This window comes from Nanorana parkeri, unplaced genomic scaffold, assembly GCF_000935625.1.
Source record: "Nanorana parkeri isolate BGI_ZX_2015 unplaced genomic scaffold, ASM93562v1 scaffold58, whole genome shotgun sequence".
NCBI lineage: Eukaryota > Metazoa > Chordata > Amphibia > Anura > Dicroglossidae > Nanorana > Nanorana parkeri.
This window is the reverse complement of record NW_017306326.1, coordinates 2,751,050-2,773,441: the sequence shown is the minus strand read 5'-3', so window position 1 is coordinate 2,773,441 and position 22,392 is coordinate 2,751,050. Positions and strand designations below refer to the sequence as shown.

The window sequence follows — 22,392 nt, the reverse complement described above, 5'->3', positions numbered from 1 at the left end:
TCTCAAACACAGTTATATTTAAAGCATCTATCATGTCAGCTGTGATTTAGATGGTGAATTTCTTAATTGTCTTCCTTTATTTCTCCATATGTCTTTTTCAAGGCATTAGCTCTTCTCGTCGAAGCCTTAAAGCTGCCATGTGAATTTCCCGAGAATGCTGGCCCATCAGTCTTTAACATTGTTACAAGGGTAATTGAGGTACACAGGAAAGCAGCGACACACCATTGAAGCCTTGCTGCATGCTATTTTTATTTTCTACGGGATGTAGCGAGATACGTGAAAAACCACTGTTTAAAGTCTGTTTAAAAAAAGACCACTCCCCCATTCCCTGAAGCACACCCCCCCCTCCCCGCCACACACACATAGCTTTTTTTTCCAATGGTCTACTGGCTGGTCCAATGACGTCAGGGTTAATTTTTTTGCTCCTCCAGCCATGGCAGGGGGCAGTCCTCCCTGCAACATTTAACTATGCTCAGGTAATGGTGTGTGAGTGCTATTTAGTGCAATAATACTCAGAGCCCAGACCGCATGATGACACCACCCCTGTGGGTGAGTATATGACGCCCTGGGCTCACAGATAGTGGGTTAAATGATACTGACCATCATTCAATACAGAAAACTGAGGACATCTAGTGGCAGAGAGGAATTACTGCAGGAAGCAGCTCCAGATTTAAGGTGATTATTGCTGTAAAAGTTGTTTTTTAATTTTACTATTAGAAGGGGGAAAGGCAATACAACCACTCATCTTTTAAATGTTGCCCTTATATTTGCTCTTATATTACCTGAGCACAGTTTATAATAAAGCTCAAACCTCCCCCCAATTCGGAATGGCAGACCTGCAGGCTGCATACAAGTGATCTCGGTGACAGCACTTCGGATCACTTGTACAAAACAAGCGGCGGCATCCCCAGCTGTACATTTAGCTCTGCTTGCCCAAAGCCGGGCTAAATGTAGAAAACAAGTACCCACCCGGCTCCCGGAACTGCATGTCCCAGGCATCGGGAGATAGGAATTCCACACCCCTGCTGCCCCTCTACTCCCTGCTGCCCCGAGGTCGGGCCTTGGTTGGCCTTGTGGGAAATCCGGCCCTGAGCGAGGGTTGTCTAAAGGTTTGCTTGTCCATTAACAAATAATTACATTTCATTACATACAAGTCAAAGGAACCTTATAAATTTCTGTATATATTTTCTTATTTATAATGCTCAGTGCTAAAATGTTTCAATTTCCCTATACTTACGTACATTTGAAACGTACTGGACATATGACCATATAGATATTTTTTTATTTATCTCTTTGAACCAGTAGATTGTGAACTCCAAGCAGGAGCTGAAGCCTTCTCCAGATTAAGCTGGCCATACACTAAGCAACGAGTATGGACGAATCTCCCGCCATGGTCAGAATACTAGAACGGTGACTGCAGTCACATTCCAGAAGAGAATTTCCCACCTAGCTCCCTCAATTTTCCCTCAGGATGGCAGCAGGAGGCTGCCGACACGACCACCCACTGAAAAAAATTTGCTCAGTGTATTGCCGGCTTTAGTCTACAAGTGTTCTGTGAAAAAGAACAGAAGAACTGGGCGGTCAGGTTACACAGTCTGTAGAGTGAGTCTTACAGGTGGGACATATCCCCTAACCCTAGCAGAAATAGGACTGGTATACAGGTAAATAGGAAGATATACCAAGGTGTTCCCTGAAATGCAAGCAGTGCTGGGCTTTCTCATTAAGCCCAGCATGCTTTGCAAATGAAGTGTCATAGATGTAACCTGTATGTAATATTTATTTACACAATACAAAACGTATTCACGTAGGTACACTTTCAAAGGCTATTATACTTTACCTTCATGCCACAGGCATCAAACCAAAGGTGCACCCAATGAAGGGACATCTGGTATTCACATACTTGTTCCTGGCCAATGTCTCATGAAGTAAAGTTATTTAAGTCGGCAATGGCAGCTCCAATATCTGTATTCTAGCAGATGGTTTATAGAGATGAACATGAAAATCCCGCCCTTACCCCATATCCTAAGTGTCCTGCTATCTTTAATTGCTAGATGGCAAAATCCTGAAATACTTACCTTTGCTGCAGAAACTGGTGCTAAGCTCCACCACCAATGTAGTCATGTGACCCGGCGCCAAACCATGGGTTGCATAACCTTTGCTGAAAGTGTTAAAGCAACTGATGCTCAGGCAGTGCTCGCCAATCAATGGACTCTGCCTAAAACTCTGATTCTCCCCTCCAGCTGAGACAACATGGCCAATAATAAAGCATTTGGTCAACAGAATGGCTTTGGAAAAATGCCTGTGCCCAACAACCCTGTGAATTTTAAGGGGAAAACAAATGTACCATACTAACCAGTACTAACCAGACACAGCCCCACCCCCTCTATGTCTAAATTTCCAACACCAATTGTATTCTTGAAATAAGATTGCACAAGTCAAATAAAAACAAAAAACAATTGAAACCTCAGATACGTCCAGTTCAAATCTGCATACACATGAACGTGCAGGAACTGTTAAGTTGTATCTATGGACTAAAACCTTTTTTTGTTTTCAAAGTTGAAGTAACAATGGGAAGAACATCTGCAATGATGGGTTTTTCTGCTGATTACCCTTCACTTCCTGTTCTAAAGACACTGCAGAAAGTGAGGGGAAAACTGTCCAAACTGTCACCAGAACAGCTGTCCACCTTTGATGATTTCCTCCCAACACTGTCCCAGTGGGAACTGTAAAATTTTGACTTGCCCTTAACCCCCTGTCTCGGTGTCCATGGTCACCAGGCCAAATAAAGAGGGTGAAACTGCCCAGCACAGAAACACAACACTTAAAGCCTGATGGGGTTCAAACCTTTCCCTAGCCTATCCAAAAGTACAAAAAAGGTTTTACTAGAGACATACTTTATGAACTGCAATTACTAGATATGTTATCTACATTTACCTCAATTTCAGCTTGTCCTTGCATAACCAGTCTTGAAGAAAAGCAACTGTACATACCACGAGCCTTGTTACATTTGTCACATCACAATAAAAAAATGACTTAGTTCCCTCCAGACGTTGTCTCTGGTTGACCTACCTGTGCTAGTCCTTGTTTCCAGAGGCTCCTGAAGTATCTCAGTAAGGGCGGTTGGCATCTTTCGGCCTCTTGAGCTGCACCTTCAGCCTCTTCATGCCAATCTGAAAGCCATTCATGGCCTGGATGGCCGCCTGGGCACTGGCAGGATTGTCAAAACTCACAAAACCTGTCAAAATACGAAGCGATGTGGGGGCTTAACAAGCCGAATTTACCGGAGGACCAAACACAGATAATGTAATTGCTAGGGATGAGGATGAGAAGGAGGGAGTTCAACGGAGGCAGATGATCATGAGCGGTTCATGTTGCATATCCTAAAAAGCAGCACCCAACATATCTAGTGGACAGTTGTAACTTTCCAGGTTGAAATCAGCACAGAAGAGACACAACCTAAAGCCTGTTCCTGAGACTCAAAAAAACTAAAAATTCTGTCACGTGGACACAATACTCCTGTACAGTGCTCCAAAAAACCAACACAAGTTGAACCAACCACACAGACCTCCAAAAATGAAAGGCAAAAATGTATTTCATATTGCGTATATTCTGTAATAAGATATTCTGTAGAATAATTACACACTTCAGCCATATGACAAACCTTTGGAACCAGATACTTATTTCCACTTCTACATGAAATATAGAAAATCATCAGACCAACAGTTTTTATGATTCACAAATTTCACACGTTCCACCAACAGTATCATGCCAGCCCTAACAAGAGGACACTTAATATAATTATTTATATGGATTTGAATCTGGAATTTTTTCTTCCCTGTTAGAGCAAATAGGACCATACTGTATGGGGGACTTTGCTTTCCTTTGGATCATCAAGAACAAATTGGACCATACTGTATGGGGGACTTTGCTCTCCTTTAGAACATCAAGAGCAAATTGGACCATATTGTATGGGGGACTTTGCTTTCCTCTGGATCATCAAAAACAACTAGGGCCATACTGTATGGGGGACTTTGCTTTCCTCTGGATCATCAAAAACAACTAGGGCCATACTGTATGGGGGACTTTGCTTTCCTCTGGATCATCAAAAACAACTAGGGCCATACTGTATGGGGGACTTTGCTTTCGTTTGGATCATTAAGAACAAATTGGACCATACTGTATGGGGGACTTTGCTTTCCTTTGGATTATCAAGAACAAAATGGACCATACTATATGGGGGTCTTTGCTTTTGTTTGGATCATTAAGAACAAATTGAACCATACTGTATGGGGGACTTTGCTTTTGCTTGGATCATTAAGAACAAATTGAACCATACTATATGTGGGAATTTGCTTTCCTTTGGATCATCAAGAGAAAATTGGATCATACTGTATGGGGGACTTTGCTTTCATTTGGAACATCAAGAACAAATTGGACCATACTATATGGGGGACTTTGCTTGTACAGTAACAGTGACAACCTAAGAGGGGAGTGCTGCTCATTTCCACTTTGTCTAGGGAGCTGAAAAAAGGTTATACTCACCTAAACCACAATCCTGGCTTGCCCTTAGACTGCTCCCTTAAGCCGTACTCCCCCTCTGCTCCAGGTGTGAGTCATCACGTTCTATACAGTGTATAGAACACAAGGATGCCAAGGGACATATCATCATTGGAGTGGACGAGACAGCCTGAAGGGACCAGCCTCAGAGCAAGCCGGGATTGCAGAGTATGTCTTGCATTCAGCATCCTCAAGTGGTTAAAGTGACCCCATTAGGCACTTTAAAAAAATCCTAATGGCAGTCTTCAGCAACAGAATGGACAATTTACTTTCTTCTCCCTCTTTGACCTTTATGTCACTACAGTATTCAGAAGTGAAGAGGAGTAGGAGGATGAACCCGCAATGCTTGGTAGGGAACATGGGAGTCCAATACTCCCAGGAATGTTAAATCCTGATGGGACTTAAGGATGCAGCAGTTCTGGAATGGAGTCAAGATAGGAGACATGGGCCCCCAGAGAGGCGAGTATAATACCACTTCTATTTCAGTAGACTGCCATTAGGATAACAGGGTCACTTTAAAAACTAAGAATAGATCTAAGCCATTCCTGGAATTTTTCCTGGAGTTGGCTTTGAACTCGGCATCAGCTATCCACCCGACGCCCCATCAGGAGGCATTAGCTGATCGTAGCCCGATTTGTGACAGCGCCCGGGATTTCGAACAAGAAGTTAATTCCGGATTGTTTGGCCAGTGTTAAAGTTTGAGCTGGAGTCAGTAGCAAAGCTGTCATTTAGATTTATCTTCCCAATAAGCCATCAACTTCATTGTAACGGAAAAATGCCTTCATTGCACCTTTGGGAGAATACAAGAAATTAATCTAAACATCAAATTAATTATGGTTTGCAAATGAGAAATTGCCTGCACACCTAGCAAGTTGTGTAGAAATCTTCCCTTGTGGCTAATTGCATTGACTCTTGCCTGCAATTTTTTGGGGGAAGAAAGGGGGGTGGCATTGGAGCTGTAAATTAATCATTCAGCTTTGGGTTCAAATGGTTTCCTGAAGTCACGCCTCTTCTTCTGGCTTTACAGGATCTTTTGTCTCCCTTTGTTGGCCATCCAGTTTCTAGTTTACCTGTACAGGCTGATCAAATACCACTCCTCCCACCCCCAAAAAATGTACGTGTTTTACCGCATGGTGTGGTAAGCAGTGGAGTATCCAGGGCATGGTACATATGGCATATGCCCTGGGCACCACTTGAAGGGCACGAGGGCTGCTCCGTGGGTTAAGGAAAGTTTGCTGAGTCACAGAGAATCTGACTTTTTTTCACTCTGACAGCCGTCCCAACCAGGTCCTGGCAACCAGTGATGTCTATGGTTTTCAGGAGCGCGGTCGGACGCTGGCCAGAGCGTCCCTCCTACTTCCTGGCAACCAGTGACGTCACTGGTTTCCAGGAGTTGGGCGGGACAACATAGAAAAAAAAACCCTGGCGATCCTGCCCTGAAGGTCATTGTTCAGGCACTTCCTGTCATAGGGTAACAACCTTTTGTACCTGCCACCCAATTTCCTCCTACAATGCCACCCTGTCACATGGCCTTACGATGGGGACTGCAAGTGGGTGTTTTACACACACATTACCCAGACTTGGTCCACTGGTGTCATTACCAGTAAACCCTTCAAAGGCAGCCATACTCCCGGTCTGTCCACCTTCATATGCCAGTGCCAATCCAGCTCATCTCTGGTAAGCGCAGTATAAATGAATGGATGACCACATGCCATGCGTTCCATGGCAGTGCAACTTGGATCGTGACTTAATGACCAAGGACAAATGTGGGTCCTGAGGTTACACACTGATTTAAAGTGTTGTTATCCATTCAATTATACTATATCAGTAAACCCTCTCTGAGAAATGCTATGCAACCATTGCTGGAGTGCGTGTAGACAGGATGTATAACAAAGGATGTGTAACAAGGGATGAAAAACGAGGTGGAAACGGTATTTTACCGAAAGCAATAGCAAATTTTTGTTATACACAGCACTTTAACATGTCATCTAGTTAGGGAACACATCTACTTTACAGGCCAGGGTCTATGTATTAGATTTTAGTATTGGCGGTGCCCGGGGTCTATTTGTCACCCGGTCCACTTTATTACAAAGTGTGCCTGAGCAATGAAAGCTGAGGCCAAGAGTTATAGTGCAGCTTGTTTTAATTCACATTTAAGTGCAAACTGCTAATTGCATTATCGGGCTCTTGGAAAAAAAAAAGTGAGAGATAATAGCAACATGTGAAAAAAAGATTACTAAAAAAAAAGATTGTAGCGGAGATTAAAATGATGAGTATAATTTGGCTGTTGCATGTTTTATTATAGCTGTACCGGTGCCACGGAGGTGAGCAATGAGCAGTGACGGGATCGATTTCCTACATTCAAAGCGGAACTCCAGGCAAACGGCTAAATAAGCAAATGACAAAATATTTGTATTCCTGTCCATGCAGTCATGGGATTTAGGCAGATCTGCCACATGGCACAGCCCTCTCTGGCAGGGCAGGAGACATGTTTTCTTTGGTGCAGTTAAGTAACACTTATGGGTCTTGCCCTTTCCCCAGCTTGTGATTGGACAGTACAGGAACAAGTGGCAGGCTGATGAGCTCATCTCTCTGCCCTCTCCTCTTATTAGCACAACTGATTGGCTCCTTCTCACAGTCTCAGCTCTAATGTACAGGAATTGCAAGAGGCTAATAGGAGTCCAAATTCAGGAACTTAAACTTATTGCATTTAAAACATATTTTCAATGGTGTATTAACGATTACATCTGCTCGGAGTTCAACTTTAAAACCCAATCCCAGCCCATTTTTTGGGGTAAATAAGGGGCAGGTTTGAAAGCTTTGCCAGATTATTAATATTGCTTCAATCCCAACTGGGTAGATTTTGTCTCACTTCCTGTCCTGGCCATTATGTAATTCCTCTGCATTACCTGCATTGTTTGCCACGGCCTCACCTGCAGTCAGAAAGCACAGTGGCCACCATTTTTGCATATTCTAGTTCCCTGGCTAGCATGCTGTTGATGTTGCAATGGTTTCAGTATGCTCCAAGTCAATGACTGATAGGTTAAAGCTGAATCCCAGTCAAAAATTCCCTTTGGTAGCTCTGACTTGTAGTCTAAGGGGCTATAATATAGAAACATACTTATTTTACAACTCGCTCCCCTTAAGTGGGATCTCAAAATCCTCCTGTACCGATAGCCCTGCATTGTACGCAGGGGCAACTCTAAAACAAACTGTGTCCCTGGTGTCCCATCCAGGTGGGTGGGATACCAGCCAGAGTGATCCAGGTTGCTAAGAGCCGGGTGGGTAGATGTGTAAGGGCCAATGTGAAGAGGAGTAGGGGATAGTCGGCAGTCGGGCAGGCAGGGCTGACCACAGGCTTGGGATTTTAGTGCAAGAAAGGAACTGTAATGTCAGCCCTAACAGAAAGTTAGCAGCTCAATGGTATTGTTCTGTAAACCGGTATTTTTCTGTAGCAGCACTTTTTAAGAGATAAACATTGTGAAATGTTCATGTATTGCATATATATACTGATCAGCCACAATATCACCACTACCCGCCTAATACTGAGTCGGTCCCCCTTTTCATGACCCATCCAGGCATGGACTCCACTAGACCTCTGAAGGTACGCTGTGGTATCTGCCACCAAGCCATCAGTAGCAGATCCTTCAAATCCTGCAAGTTAAGAGATGGGTCCTCCTTGGATCAGACTTGTTTTTCCAGCACATCCCACAGATGCTCAATTGGATTGAGATCTGGAGAATTTGGAGGCCAAGTCAACACCTCAAACTCGTTGTTGTGTTCCTCAAACCATTCTTAAACTAATTTTGCCGTATGGCAGGGCACATTATCCTGCTGCAAGATGCCTCTGCCATCAGGGAATACCTAAAAGACAAAAACAATTCTTAATTAAAATCATTATTCAATGTTAATACACTTAAAAATGCACATCATTCACATACATTTAAAAACATATCATTTCAAAATTAAAACAATAAAAATAAACATAATAATAATAATCATATATATTAAAACCCATCCTTGCAACAAAACATTACCCCCCTAGCAATTCTCCTGACTTTTCCTAATAACCAGAATATTTCAGATCATTGAACATCACTTCAGTTTTCAACAAACAATTACAATTGACCAGCTAGCCCTGCATGGTTCACTTATCCTCCAAAGTCAAACAGTTCTAAGCTCCATTTACCAAATTATGAAAACATCCCCATAAAATGCAGAAGAATTGGTTCATTTCTTTAAAAAAAGTTTTTTTTAAATTTTTTGGTGCTGCAATAAGGATGTTCTTCAAATTACACAAATGGAAACACAGTCCACCGAACCTTCACACACCACACCACATCACATAGGTCCACGGTGCACTGCAGTATATATAGGTTTACACCACGTCACCACATCACCACAGCACACCAGTAGAAAGAACACCAACACCGAGACCCCCGCAACCCACACCTCCCAGCAATTCATCAAAGCGACCAATATTTGTAAAGGTCTTCCTTAGCCTGGAAGACCTGGCTGGACTATGAGCTGCTTGATTTTCTCTGTTAATGTTACACTATATTTGACTTGAGTTCTCTTATCAATCTGCTTGGTAAATTAATAGAACGTAAAAGAAAAAAAAAAAGGTCATGAGTCATTTTGGGGTTATGGTGACATCAAAGATGACTTTGAGAACAAAGGGTAAGAGTTTTACGTAGACATATGAGATTATTGGATAAGGGAAAAAGCTAAAGTTTGGTATTAAAGGGTTAGTCCCCCCGGAAATGATATTGCAGTTATTATCTGGTGAGCTGAGTCACATGTTGTTTTTTTTTAAAGCCATTGGGGATTCCAGCAGCAAGATATCTGCCCAACGTAGAGTGTCAGATGTTCCTACCCATCTTGGGGTGTTTCCAATTTGTTTTCTACATTCTCCATAGCATAACATACATTTTAAAACCAACAGGTATAGTAAGAACCTCTCATAATTAGGGATGCACAGATACTTTTCGAGTACCAATGCCGATACTTGGCATTTTCATGAGAACTACCAGGGTTGCAGCGGTTGCAGCGGGGACCTGGCTCTGGCGCTCCACCACTGTCCTGAAATCATTAGTCTGTATGGTTTTAGAAAAACTGTCACATGACAATAAATAAAAATGTATCAGTACTCATACTTGTAAAACTGGTATCTGTGCATCACTTTATTTATATTTATAAAACCAAAATCATACATGAAAACAGAGATGTACAAATCCCGGGAGCTCCGTGTGCTCCTTACAAATGACAGCGGCCTCCTAATTTTTGAATTTTTCTCTAGTGTAGTCTTGAAGCTCAAAAGTATCGGTACATGTACTCGTACTTGTACCGAGTACTGTACTTGGTATCTGTGCAACCCTACTCATAATGGACACAGCAGGTGTGTAAACCCAGGAACCCACCACAGGGATAGTGGGAATCCCTCATCATGGGCACATCAGGTGTGCAGACCCAAGAACTCAGCAAAGGGATGGTGGGAACTGCTCATAATGGGCACAGCAGGTGTGTAGACCTGGGAACTCAGTGCAAAGATGGTTGGAACCCTTCTTAATGGCCATAGCAGGTGTGTAAACCCAGGAACTCAGCACAGGGATGGAGGAAACCCTTCATAATGGACACAGCAGGTGTGTAGATTCAGGAACTCAGCTTAGGGATGGTGGGAACCCCTCAATGGACACAGCAGGTGTACAGACACGGGAACTTGGTGCCAAGATGGCAGAAGCTACTCATAGTGAGCACAGCAGGTGTGCAGACATGGAAACTTAGAACAAGCATGGTCTAAACCACTGGGCCCAGCAGGGATGCAGGCCCATGAATCCCGGAGATAGGGATGGTGGGAATCCCTCCTAATGGACACAACACGTATGCATACCCAAGAACTCAGTGCTGAGATGGTGGGAATTCATCATAATGGGCACAGCAGGTGTACAGACCTGGAAACTTAGCACAGGGTTGGTGAAAGCCCCTCATAATGGGCACAGCAGGTATGGAGACCTGGAAACTCAGCGCAGAGATAATTGGAGCCCCGCATAATGGGCACAGCAGGTGTGCAGACCTCCTAACCCAGCTCTGAGGTCTCACCAACAGAGTCCCCAACTGTCAGGGGTTTTACATCTCCAGAACCTACCAAACACTGAAATATCTATTTTGTTTGGACTGACCCTCAAAAGTGATACCAGTTATTGACTCCCCCGGCCAATACATTTTTCCACTTCAAACGTTCTTTCATCATTATTAAACAAAGTACAATAATCTTCTGGATATGCAAAGAGAAAAGTGCAGTAACTCACGACAACCAATCAGAATTCCTGAGGTTAGTAGACATACATCTGATTGGCTGCCTGGGATTACTGGACTGATTAACAGGACTAAGAAATCTACAGGTATATGTTTTACTGGCTCCTTACAAACTCCGGGAACATATTTTACAATCAATGCACAAAACAATAATGTTATACATTACAACCATTCATTACAACTTGACATATTTGTCCTCAATATTTACAAAAAGAAAATTAGCTTAATAAATTTCCCATCAGCCGGTTTCCATATAGACATCCCAGAACCAGCTGAACCAACCTAGTAACTAATGTGCAGCTTAAAGGGATTTTCCAACATAAACTAGAACCAGTCGGCTATTCTGACTCTGAGTGAAGCCGTGATACAGTTTTTAGGTCTTTTATTTTGTCTTGTATAGAGTAGGAAAGGGTTACAGACTGTGTTGGGATTTTATTGCCGTCTTCGGCCCTTTTGGGGAGTTGCACCATCACTTCCTTTCAAGACAGGAGGTAAGTTGTGAAATCTTGGAGTGAAGGAGGGCTAGACCTTCTAATTCTAAATATTATTGTCCATGTTCTGGTGACACCTGCACCCCCCCATTTCTCATCCTAGTGTCAGAGAGACAGGAAGTAAAAGGAAGACCTGATAATAAATGTAACTGTCAGGTTGAAAAAAGACACCTAATTCTACCTATCCAAAACTTTATTGGCTGGAGTTAGACTTTATTTCTCAATAACCATAAGGGATATGAATCTACTTTGTGCACACCTGATGCCTTTGCAAACACAGCTATAACTATGCAAAAGTACCAGTGACCTCATCACTGTGCTGTACATAGCCTGTGCAGAGAGCAGAGCCATGGGAGGGACCCAGCAGGCAGCAGCATCAGCTCAGGTTTTGATTGAACCCAGTACAAAGTGGAAGGAAGTTCCATCTGCTTTCCCCAAATCAGCTGCGGCAAGGGAATTCCCTGCCTGCCTGCAGCTGCCCATAAGCAAAGGGGGTGGAATGTTGTGACTTAATTGACCTTATATGGCCACTCGGCTATATTTGGTCAGTGACATTGACCTAATATGGCCATGTGGCCATAAAAGGTAAATTACATCAGCACAAGCATTCGGCCCCTTTGTTTATGTGCAGCTGGGAATGCCCCTGGGTGCAACTGGTTGGGCAGGTGGTCCATTACATTTCCTTGTTTGGGGAGCTCAGGTTCGGACTGGGTTCTGGTTCGATTCCCTAGTTAGGACTACACAATTACTTACAATCCTATATATATAGACAAAAAAACGTCACTGTTCCATCGGACGCTAGTGTCCAACATCCAGCTGTATGTGGGTGCTTTCCAGGAGCCATCCACACTACACAATTGCAGAATTTGAAGAAAAAGTCCTTCTAGCATGACGGTACTCGCCACCCAGTGGGTGCTCACCACTAACGTGTTTCACTGGTATGGGCTTAGTCGTAGAGAACATCTAGGTACTCTAACCCATATGGGATTAGCCGTAGATATCCTCTACAACTCTAGTGCATTAAACCCATATATGCTTGGTCATAGAGGTCCTCTAGAATCTCTAACCTGTATGGGCTTGGTCATAGAGATCCTCTGTAATCTCTAACTCGTATGAGCTTAGACGTAGAGATCCTCTGGAATCTCTTACCCGTATGGGCTTAGTTGTAGCGATCCTCTAAAAATCTCTAACCAATATGGGATTAGTCGTATAGATCCTCTAGTATCTCTAACCAGTATGGGCTTGGTCGTAGGGATCCTCTGGAATCTCTACCCCGTATGGGCTTGGTCATAGAGATCCTCTGGAATCTCTAACCCGCATGGGCTTAGACGTAGAGATCCTCTGGAATCTCTAACCCGTATGGGCTTAGTTGTAGAGATCCTCTAAAAATCTCTAACCAATATGGGATTAGTCGTAGAGGTCCTCTGGAATCTCTAACCCGTATGGACTTGGTCATAGAGATCCTCTGGAATCTCTAACCCGTATGGGCTTAGACGTAGAGATCCTCTGGAATCTCTAAACCGGATGGGCTTAGTTGTAGAGATCCTCTAAAAAATCTCTAACCAATATGGGCTTGGTCGTAGAGATCCTCTGGAATCTCTAACCCGTATGGGCTTATGGGCTTAGTCGTAGCGAACCTTTGACATTCCTAACCTGTATGGGCTTGGTCATAGAGATCCTCTAGAATCCCTAACCCATTTGGGATTAGTCGTAGAGATCCTCTGGAATCTCTAACCCGTATGGGCTTAGTCGTAGCGAACCTCTTAAATATCTAACCCGTATGGGCTTGGTCATAGAGATCCTCTAAAATCTCTAACCCATATGGGCTTAGACATAGAGATCCTCTAGAATCTTTAACCCATATGGGCTTGGTCGTAGAGATCCACTGGAGTCTCTAACCCGTATGGGCTTGGTCGTAGAAATCCTCTGGAGTCTCTAACCCGTATGGGCTTAGTCGTGGGGATCCTCTAGAACCTCTAACTCATATGGGCTTAGTCGTAGAGATCCTCTGGAATCTCTAACCCGTATGGGCTTAGTCGTAGCGAACCTCTTAAATATCTAACCCGTATGGGCTTGGTCATAGAGATCCTCTAGAATCTCTAACCCGTATGGGCTTGGTCGTAGAGATCCACTGGAGTCTCTAACCCGTATGGGCTTAGTCGTGGGGATCCTCTAGAACCTCTAACCCATATGGGCTTAGTCGTAGAGATCCTCTAGAATCTCTAACCCATATAGGCTTAGCTGTAGAGATTCTCTATTAATAAGCCCATACAGGTGAAACGTGTTAGTGGTGACTACTGCCATGCTAGAAGTCGTAAGCTTTATGTGTTAAAACTCTATACTGGTGATTAGCTGTGTGCAGCATTTTTCCTCAAATCCTACACAATGACTTAATTTGCGTAACACCTGTCCCAGGAAGTAGTGAAGCCGGGCAAGTAGCATTTTGTTAATGGAAGGTCAGTAACCAAACTCCCAAAATGTAACTAAATTTTAAACAAGTTTCTAAGTCTGCTTAGCAAATAGATTACATAGTTACATAGTATTTGGGGCTGAATAAAGACATACGTCCATCAAGTCCAACCCATATAGGTCCACGCATCATCTCATTCTTAGGGATACTGGTATCCCTGGATATTACGGTCCCTCAAGAAATTGTCCAAAAGTTTCTTGAACAAATCTACACTCTTGGCTGAAATCACTGGCGGTGGCAGTGAGTTCCAGACCTTAACAGCTCTTACTGTAAAGAACCCTCTTCGCCCATTGTGCTGGAATGTTTTCTCCACCAACTTTAGGTGGTGGCCTCTAGTCTTTGTAATGGAGTTAATCTCAAACAGTTTATCGCTAATGTTGCTGTCACCATTGAACATCTTGTACATGAAAATCATATCCCCCCTTAAGCTCCTTAATTCCAGCGAGATGCCACAGCACACCAAGGCAATAAAATCGCAGAAGAATGGGGAGCACGGCTGTTTCTCAGGAAGGAGCAGGTGAGACCCGTCTATCTTACTCAACAAATCCATCGGAAGCCGTTATCAGATTTTAATTTGTGTTGGAAACCCCCTCCCCCCCCCCATGAGATAAGTGAAATATTGAAACATATTGTTGCTTTCCCAGCTGTACAAAAGGGAAAAAAAATAATTAGTCCCATATTCATACATTATAACCCTTTGCCGGGATGCAACGACAATATTCAAAGCACAATAAGAATTTTATATACAAAGCCGTAGATCAGAGTTTGGGTTGCGCCAAGCGGAATTGAGTAATTATTTTTACCGTAAAATTCACTTTAAGCAAAAAAAAAAAAAAAACAACAGCATCGCGTTATTGAACGTGTGATATAATGCAAAACAAATACGTCTTGATATTATAGCCGTTTGGGTGACCAACTTCCTCCTGAAAAGGATCGCCAGGGCGCAGTTTCATAATAAAATGAGGAATAATTAATTTTTTTATACACACGTAGAAATATTCATGGTAAAATAATATTATATATATGAATTTATCAATGTGTTACTGTTTAAAAAAAAACCTAGTTGCCATGTTGAGATTGCCCCAGTGTACATTGTATGTACACTGGGGCAGCCATATTTGCACATCACATGTGTGTGGGTTCTGCTTCCTCCTTAGCAGTGCTGCATAATGACTGATTCAAAACCATGCATTTTCTGTGTGGCTGGGACTTTATCTCAGGAGTTGTTACCGCCCGACTCCGGGCTTAGCTTTTTTTTAAATTTTAGTTCGGCCCTTTGCCTTTTGAAAAGAAAAAAAAATGTAGGCTGCAAAACTCACTTTTAATCTGGAGTAGTGGCGTGCGGCCGGCACCCGGGTGACACCATTGAAAGGGTATACCGATATGTCCCCCCTGCACTCTTTACAGAATCTAGGGCCAATAACAATGGTGGCGCTTGTAGTGATAACCACCGATGGCGCTGTGTACGTCAATAAGTAGGAAACGGGGATCACCAGCACTCAGAAGATGATGTTCAAAATTTGGTGTTCATTTATTCAAACACATTGTCACATATATCATGTTGCCAACGTTTCAGGGCCGCACAGGGTCCTTTCATCAGGGCAACAAATGTCATCTTCTGAGTGCTGGTGAACCTTTTTTCCTACCATTGGAGGAGTGAGACCAAAATGACTGACAGTCATTTTGGGGTCACCTCTGAAAAGTCGGGCACTCGGTCATGGATCGAATACCCAACAGTTGCACGAGAGAGAAGGGGACCCGGCGGCATACCTCAAACCGCCGGGTGAGTGTCCCCTCCTCTCTCTCTGCCAGCATCCATCAACAAGATGGCCACCGGTAGGTACCAGCGCTTGGCGCCATCACGCGCGTGCACGATGACATCATGGCGGGGTGTCACCCGGTACCTGCTCTAGGTGACACCCTGCTTCAGGAAACCCCAGATCTGGAGTGCTTCCCCCAATACCTCTTCCCCACCACCAGATGCCCTGAGTCATCTAGGTTTAATGGCCAAGCATCACTGAATATGGATGACTGAGGACATACGGTGAGTGCAAGGCATCTGCATTCATAGACATACATACAGAACATTATTAGTAATGGCTACATATGAAGCTAAGCCTCCATGAATATAGAAACTAAATCCAAGGATTAAAGGGGGTGGGCCAGGGGCAGTCAGGCTGGGGAGGATAGGGCTAGACGATGCTGGTTGTCCTCCAGCCAGGAAATGAGGCGGGCTCTATCTGAGTTGCTGCAGCTTCTAATGCACATTGCGAGAAGCTCATAATGTGCAGTGAAATCAGAGGAAGCCATTTCAGTCCAGGAGAGGAGCCGCTACAACTGTGCAAGACTGAAGGGAAGCCAGAGCTCAGTTTTATCTGAAAACAATTTGTGATATTTGCTGTTCTTTTAAACAGATTGGGATTCACAGGTGAAAGTTGCTGGCCTGCTCCTTCTGGAGTTATTGTTTAAAATTCAGCACCAAAAGGCCGACATTAATTTGAAATTGGCGTATCCTGACCTGTAAGTGCAATAATCCAGCAAGAGTTATGAGATGCTGGCTTGATAGGCGTCTCGTCTAAAGGCCGGTGCTGTGACGTGTCACCTGTGACCTCTCTGCCGCCTGAGTCCCTCCACCGAGACAAGGTTAAATGTTGCTTCCCCTCTATAATTCCAGGGTCATCTCAATTTCCTGCAGCCTTCCCCAGATGTCGCTGACTTTTTTTTTATAGGGCTGGATTTACAGCGCCGAGTCGACCCAAAAAGGACTACGGTGATGTGTAAAGACAAACTATATTTGTAGAACATATATATATATATTGTGGCAGTGCATGGCAATGCCGCGACGTAGCATGGCAACATTGGCACCCAGGACTCTCAGCCAAATGGGTTGAGAGGGTCCAGAATGTGAAACATGTTAAAAGGAACAGCCTGGCTTTTCAGGTTCGTCCAGGTTTTCCTAATTGTAGCTGGGATCTGGAGCTCTGGAGATTTCGTAGAGCTCTGGGTGGGATGAGATCTCCAGTCCTGGCCAGGTGTTGCCAATGACCATCTTGGGTTGATCAAATGGGCTGAGAGTCCTGGGTGCCAATGTTGCCATGCTACGTCGCGGCATTGCCATGCACTGCCACAATATATATATATGTATAGACATTTTCATACACAATGTTTCTAGGTATAGTTTGCAATTAAATGGCGGAAAAAATGCTGCACCAAACTAGTAAGGCAGAGAGAGAAAAAAATGATCCTTACCCGACTCCGTCCATGGGCTCAGCCTTCGCTCACTGACGCTGGCAGAAGTGATACAGAGTGTGCCTGTTACTATTTAAACTAGGGATGCACCGATATATCAGCCGAAAATGGCACTTTTGTCATAATGCCGAAAGTGCCATCTTCTGGCCGATGCAGCGGCGCATCCCTTCTTTCTCTCCTCCCCGCTGGGCGCTGTTCTGTGTTCCAGCGGGGAGGAGAGAAACTGTCACAGGAGGCCGAGCGCTGCGGTAGGAGGGCTCTGTGAGCGGCTGGCGTCTCTCCTCCCACACCGCTCAGCCTCCTATCACAGATCGGCAGAGTGGTGTGTGGGCGGAGACAGCCTGCGCTGTGACAGGAGGCTGAGCTCTCCTCCCGCACCACTGTGATAGCTGTCAGGATGGAGAGCGGGTACAAACAGTCATGTGATCAGTGATCGCTGAGTGTTTGTAAATAATTTAGGACAGAGTATGGTCCTCAATTATGAATGAATGGGAAGTGATCTACATCCCCTCCTGTCCATTCATGATTGTGGTTATAGTAAACATACTCTGTCCTCATGTTATGAATGAACAGGAACACTCAGTATAGAGGATTCCTGTTCATTTATTTACAGGGGATGTAGAAAAAGAGATTGAGGACTCTGTGTTCTCTGAGGACTCTGTGTCCTCAATCTCTTTTTCTATTTTAAAAGGGAAATATCAGGGGTCTGTTTAGACCACTAATATTTCCCCGAAGCCCCTAAAAGTAAAGTAACATATAAAAATATTTAATAAAATATGAATAAATAAATAAAAACAATTTAAAAGTTTACAAAAAATAAATACAAATAAAATATTTACACATTTGAAAAAATATAAATAAAAATAAAATTTTCGGTTTCGGTTTCGGCCTGACATTTTTTAAATTTCGGTTTTGTTTCTGAAATTTTAATTTCGGTGCACTTCTAATTTCAACAAGCACTCGCTTTATCCAGCTCCTGACAGGATAAACAAAATGCACACCGGGCTTCCACGCTATGCTAATAGAGCAACCTGTCAGAAGCTGGATACGTGTGCAGTGACTAACAGGTAACACAAAATGTTGTAAACAGTAAGGGGCGGGGCAAACTTAGAATGGGGGTGGCAGAGTTTAGTTTTGCCGAGGGCAGCACAAAACCAAAATACACCTTGTTTATTTTTATTAATGCCCGGTGTTAGGCATTAGAGCTGGCAAATGTGAAAGACACAAATGAATGCAGCTCTGTAATCAATAATACACCATTCATTAATCCAAGCAGTAAGTACCTGAATGTGACGTGGTATTAGCCCATTGCAGTGCCTGATCAGTAGGGCGGGAGTGTGCAGGGAGGAAGCACCACAAGGAACCAATCAGTTCATTCGGAGCCAAAAAGCATGCCGATAGAAGGAGAAAGCAAAGTGACAGAGAGATGAGCTCATCATAGTTCTGCTTTTTCTTTCTGGATTGGAGGCAGGTCTGGGATAACCTGGACTCAGGGGAAGTGGATTGAATGATGGGGGGCATCGGAATGAGGACTTGTAGTGGTCTCTACTGAAGGTAAATTTTGCAGCAAATGCTGGTATTGAGTTTTTAAAGGGCCCCACCACTGCAGAGGAAGCAGAGTCAGCCCAGCAGATACATTCGTTCACAGGTACAGAGGCGAGCACAGAAGTAGCACCAACTACATAGTCAGTCAATGGAGCCTCAGCTGCGGCTGTGACAGGTCCCCTTTAAAGCCACCATTCTGTACAGTGCTGCCTTCCAGGGATGAGCTCTGCAATTTACCATCCTGAACATTATCTGTCAATTCAAGACCCAGACGCGGTCAATAGCTGACGTGTTACTCTGAATCGCGCATTTGTGTTTTTTTTCCCCTCCTCCGAAGCAAAATTAAACTGCTATCGGATTCCACAAGCCGCTCTTTAGCCTCGCTTAGCTCCGTCCTGCCTCCTCCTAGATATCAGGACACACGTGAGAAGAGGAGATAACGTGGGAATGAATCGGGAAACACAGAGGCCCCTATCAGTCTGTTTCCTTGAAGCTGCTGCTTACGGGAACAGCTGACTGCCTGCGATACCGGGCCGAGAACGCGTTACTGCGCTATTTCACTTAGCGAGATGGGGAGTCAGCTAGGGGTCAGCTACAGCAGCTGTAGGAGGAATTATTAAACCGGGCTCTGTTGTCACTTTGATTTCCATGTTTAGATATTTGGGCTGCAGTTCTGGTTATTTAATTTGTATTTAAAGGAAACCTGCCATGAGACTACAATGTGCTCTATGTGACCCGAGACTACGATGTACTCTATGTGACCCGAGACTACAATGTCCTCTATGTGACCCGAGACTACAATGTCCTCTATGTGACCCGAGACTACAATGTCCTCTATGTGACCCGAGACTACAATGTCCTCTATGTGACCCGAGACTACAATGTCCTCTATGTGACCCGAGACTACAATGTCCTCTATGTGACCCGAGACTACAATGTCCTCTATGTGACCCGAGACTACAATGTCCTCTATGTGACCCGAGACTACAATGTCCTCTATGTGACCCGAGACTACAATGTCCTCTATGTGACCCGAGACTACAATGTCCTCTATGTGACCCGAGACTACAATGTCCTCTATGTGACCCGAGACTACAATGTCCTCTATGTGACCCGAGACTACAATGTCCTCTATGTGACCCGAGACTACAATGTCCTCTATGTGACCCGAGACTACAATGTCCTCTATGTGACCCGAGACTACAATGTCCTCTATGTGACCCGAGACTACAATGTCCTCTATGTGACCCGAGACTACAATGTCCTCTATGTGACCCGAGACTACAATGTCCTCTATGTGACCCGAGACTACAATGTCCTCTATGTGACCCGAGACTACAATGTCCTCTATGTGACCCGAGACTACAATGTCCTCTATGTGACCCGAGACTACAATGTCCTCTATGTGACCCGAGACTACAATGTCCTCTATGTGACCCGAGACTACAATGTCCTCTATGTGACCCGAGACTACAATGTCCTCTATGTGACCCGAGACTACAATGTCCTCTATGTGACCCGAGACTACAATGTCCTCTATGTGACCCGAGACTACAATGTCCTCTATGTGACCCGAGACTACAATGTCCTCTATGTGACCCGAGACTACAATGTCCTCTATGTGACCCGAGACTACAATGTCCTCTATGTGACCCGAGACTACAATGTCCTCTATGTGACCCGAGACTACAATGTCCTCTATGTGACCCGAGACTACAATGTCCTCTATGTGACCCGAGACTACAATGTCCTCTATGTGACCCGAGACTACAATGTCCTCTATGTGACCCGAGACTACAATGTCCTCTATGTGACCCGAGACTACAATGTCCTCTATGTGACCCGAGACTACAATGTCCTCTATGTGACCCGAGACTACAATGTCCTCTATGTGACCCGAGACTACAATGTCCTCTATGTGACCCGAGACTACAATGTCCTCTATGTGACCCGAGACTACAATGTCCTCTATGTGACCCGAGACTACAATGTCCTCTATGTGACCCGAGACTACAATGTCCTCTATGTGACCCGAGACTACAATGTCCTCTATGTGACCCGAGACTACAATGTCCTCTATGTGACCCGAGACTACAATGTCCTCTATGTGACCCGAGACTACAATGTCCTCTATGTGACCCGAGACTACAATGTCCTCTATGTGACCCGAGACTACAATGTCCTCTATGTGACCCGAGACTACAATGTCCTCTATGTGACCCGAGACTACAATGTCCTCTATGTGACCCGAGACTACAATGTCCTCTATGTGACCCGAGACTACAATGTCCTCTATGTGACCCGAGACTACAATGTCCTCTATGTGACCCGAGACTACAATGTCCTCTATGTGACCCGAGACTACAATGTCCTCTATGTGACCCGAGACTACAATGTCCTCTATGTGACCCGAGACTACAATGTCCTCTATGTGACCCGAGACTACAATGTCCTCTATGTGACCCGAGACTACAATGTCCTCTATGTGACCCGAGACTACAATGTCCTCTATGTGACCCGAGACTACAATGTCCTCTATGTGACCCGAGACTACAATGTCCTCTATGTGACCCGAGACTACAATGTCCTCTATGTGACCCGAGACTACAATGTCCTCTATGTGACCCGAGACTACAATGTCCTCTATGTGACCCGAGACTACAATGTCCTCTATGTGACCCGAGACTACAATGTCCTCTATGTGACCCGAGACTACAATGTCCTCTATGTGACCCGAGACTACAATGTCCTCTATGTGACCCGAGACTACAATGTCCTCTATGTGACCCGAGACTACAATGTCCTCTATGTGACCCGAGACTACAATGTCCTCTATGTGACCCGAGACTACAATGTCCTCTATGTGACCCGAGACTACAATGTCCTCTATGTGACCCGAGACTACAATGTCCTCTATGTGACCCGAGACTACAATGTCCTCTATGTGACCCGAGACTACAATGTCCTCTATGTGACCCGAGACTACAATGTCCTCTATGTGACCCGAGACTACAATGTCCTCTATGTGACCCGAGACTACAATGTCCTCTATGTGACCCGAGACTACAATGTCCTCTATGTGACCCGAGACTACAATGTCCTCTATGTGACCCGAGACTACAATGTCCTCTATGTGACCCGAGACTACAATGTCCTCTATGTGACCCGAGACTACAATGTCCTCTATGTGACCCGAGACTACAATGTCCTCTATGTGACCCGAGACTACAATGTCCTCTATGTGACCCGAGACTACAATGTCCTCTATGTGACCCGAGACTACAATGTCCTCTATGTGACCCGAGACTACAATGTCCTCTATGTGACCCGAGACTACAATGTCCTCTATGTGACCCGAGACTACAATGTCCTCTATGTGACCCGAGACTACAATGTCCTCTATGTGACCCGAGACTACAATGTCCTCTATGTGACCCGAGACTACAATGTCCTCTATGTGACCCGAGACTACAATGTCCTCTATGTGACCCGAGACTACAATGTCCTCTATGTGACCCGAGACTACAATGTCCTCTATGTGACCCGAGACTACAATGTCCTCTATGTGACCCGAGACTACAATGTCCTCTATGTGACCCGAGACTACAATGTCCTCTATGTGACCCGAGACTACAATGTCCTCTATGTGACCCGAGACTACAATGTCCTCTATGTGACCCGAGACTACAATGTCCTCTATGTGACCCGAGACTACAATGTCCTCTATGTGACCCGAGACTACAATGTCCTCTATGTGACCCGAGA

General features: G+C 44.4%; 1 protein-coding gene across 13 annotated transcripts in view; it reads right to left on the bottom strand.

Annotated features, from left to right (window-relative positions):
- Positions 1-3,074: 3,074 nt before the first annotated feature.
- CELF4 (CUGBP, Elav-like family member 4) overlaps positions 3,075-22,392 on the bottom strand; it is a 965,736-nt gene continuing 946,418 nt past the window's right edge. For all 13 annotated transcript variants that reach the window (XM_018576168.1, XM_018576167.1, XM_018576169.1 and 10 more), the window contains one exon: positions 3,075-3,235. In XM_018576168.1, coding sequence (XP_018431670.1) covers positions 3,108-3,235 — 128 coding nt within the window. In that variant the 3' untranslated portion in view covers positions 3,075-3,107. The remainder of the gene's footprint in view (positions 3,236-22,392) is intronic.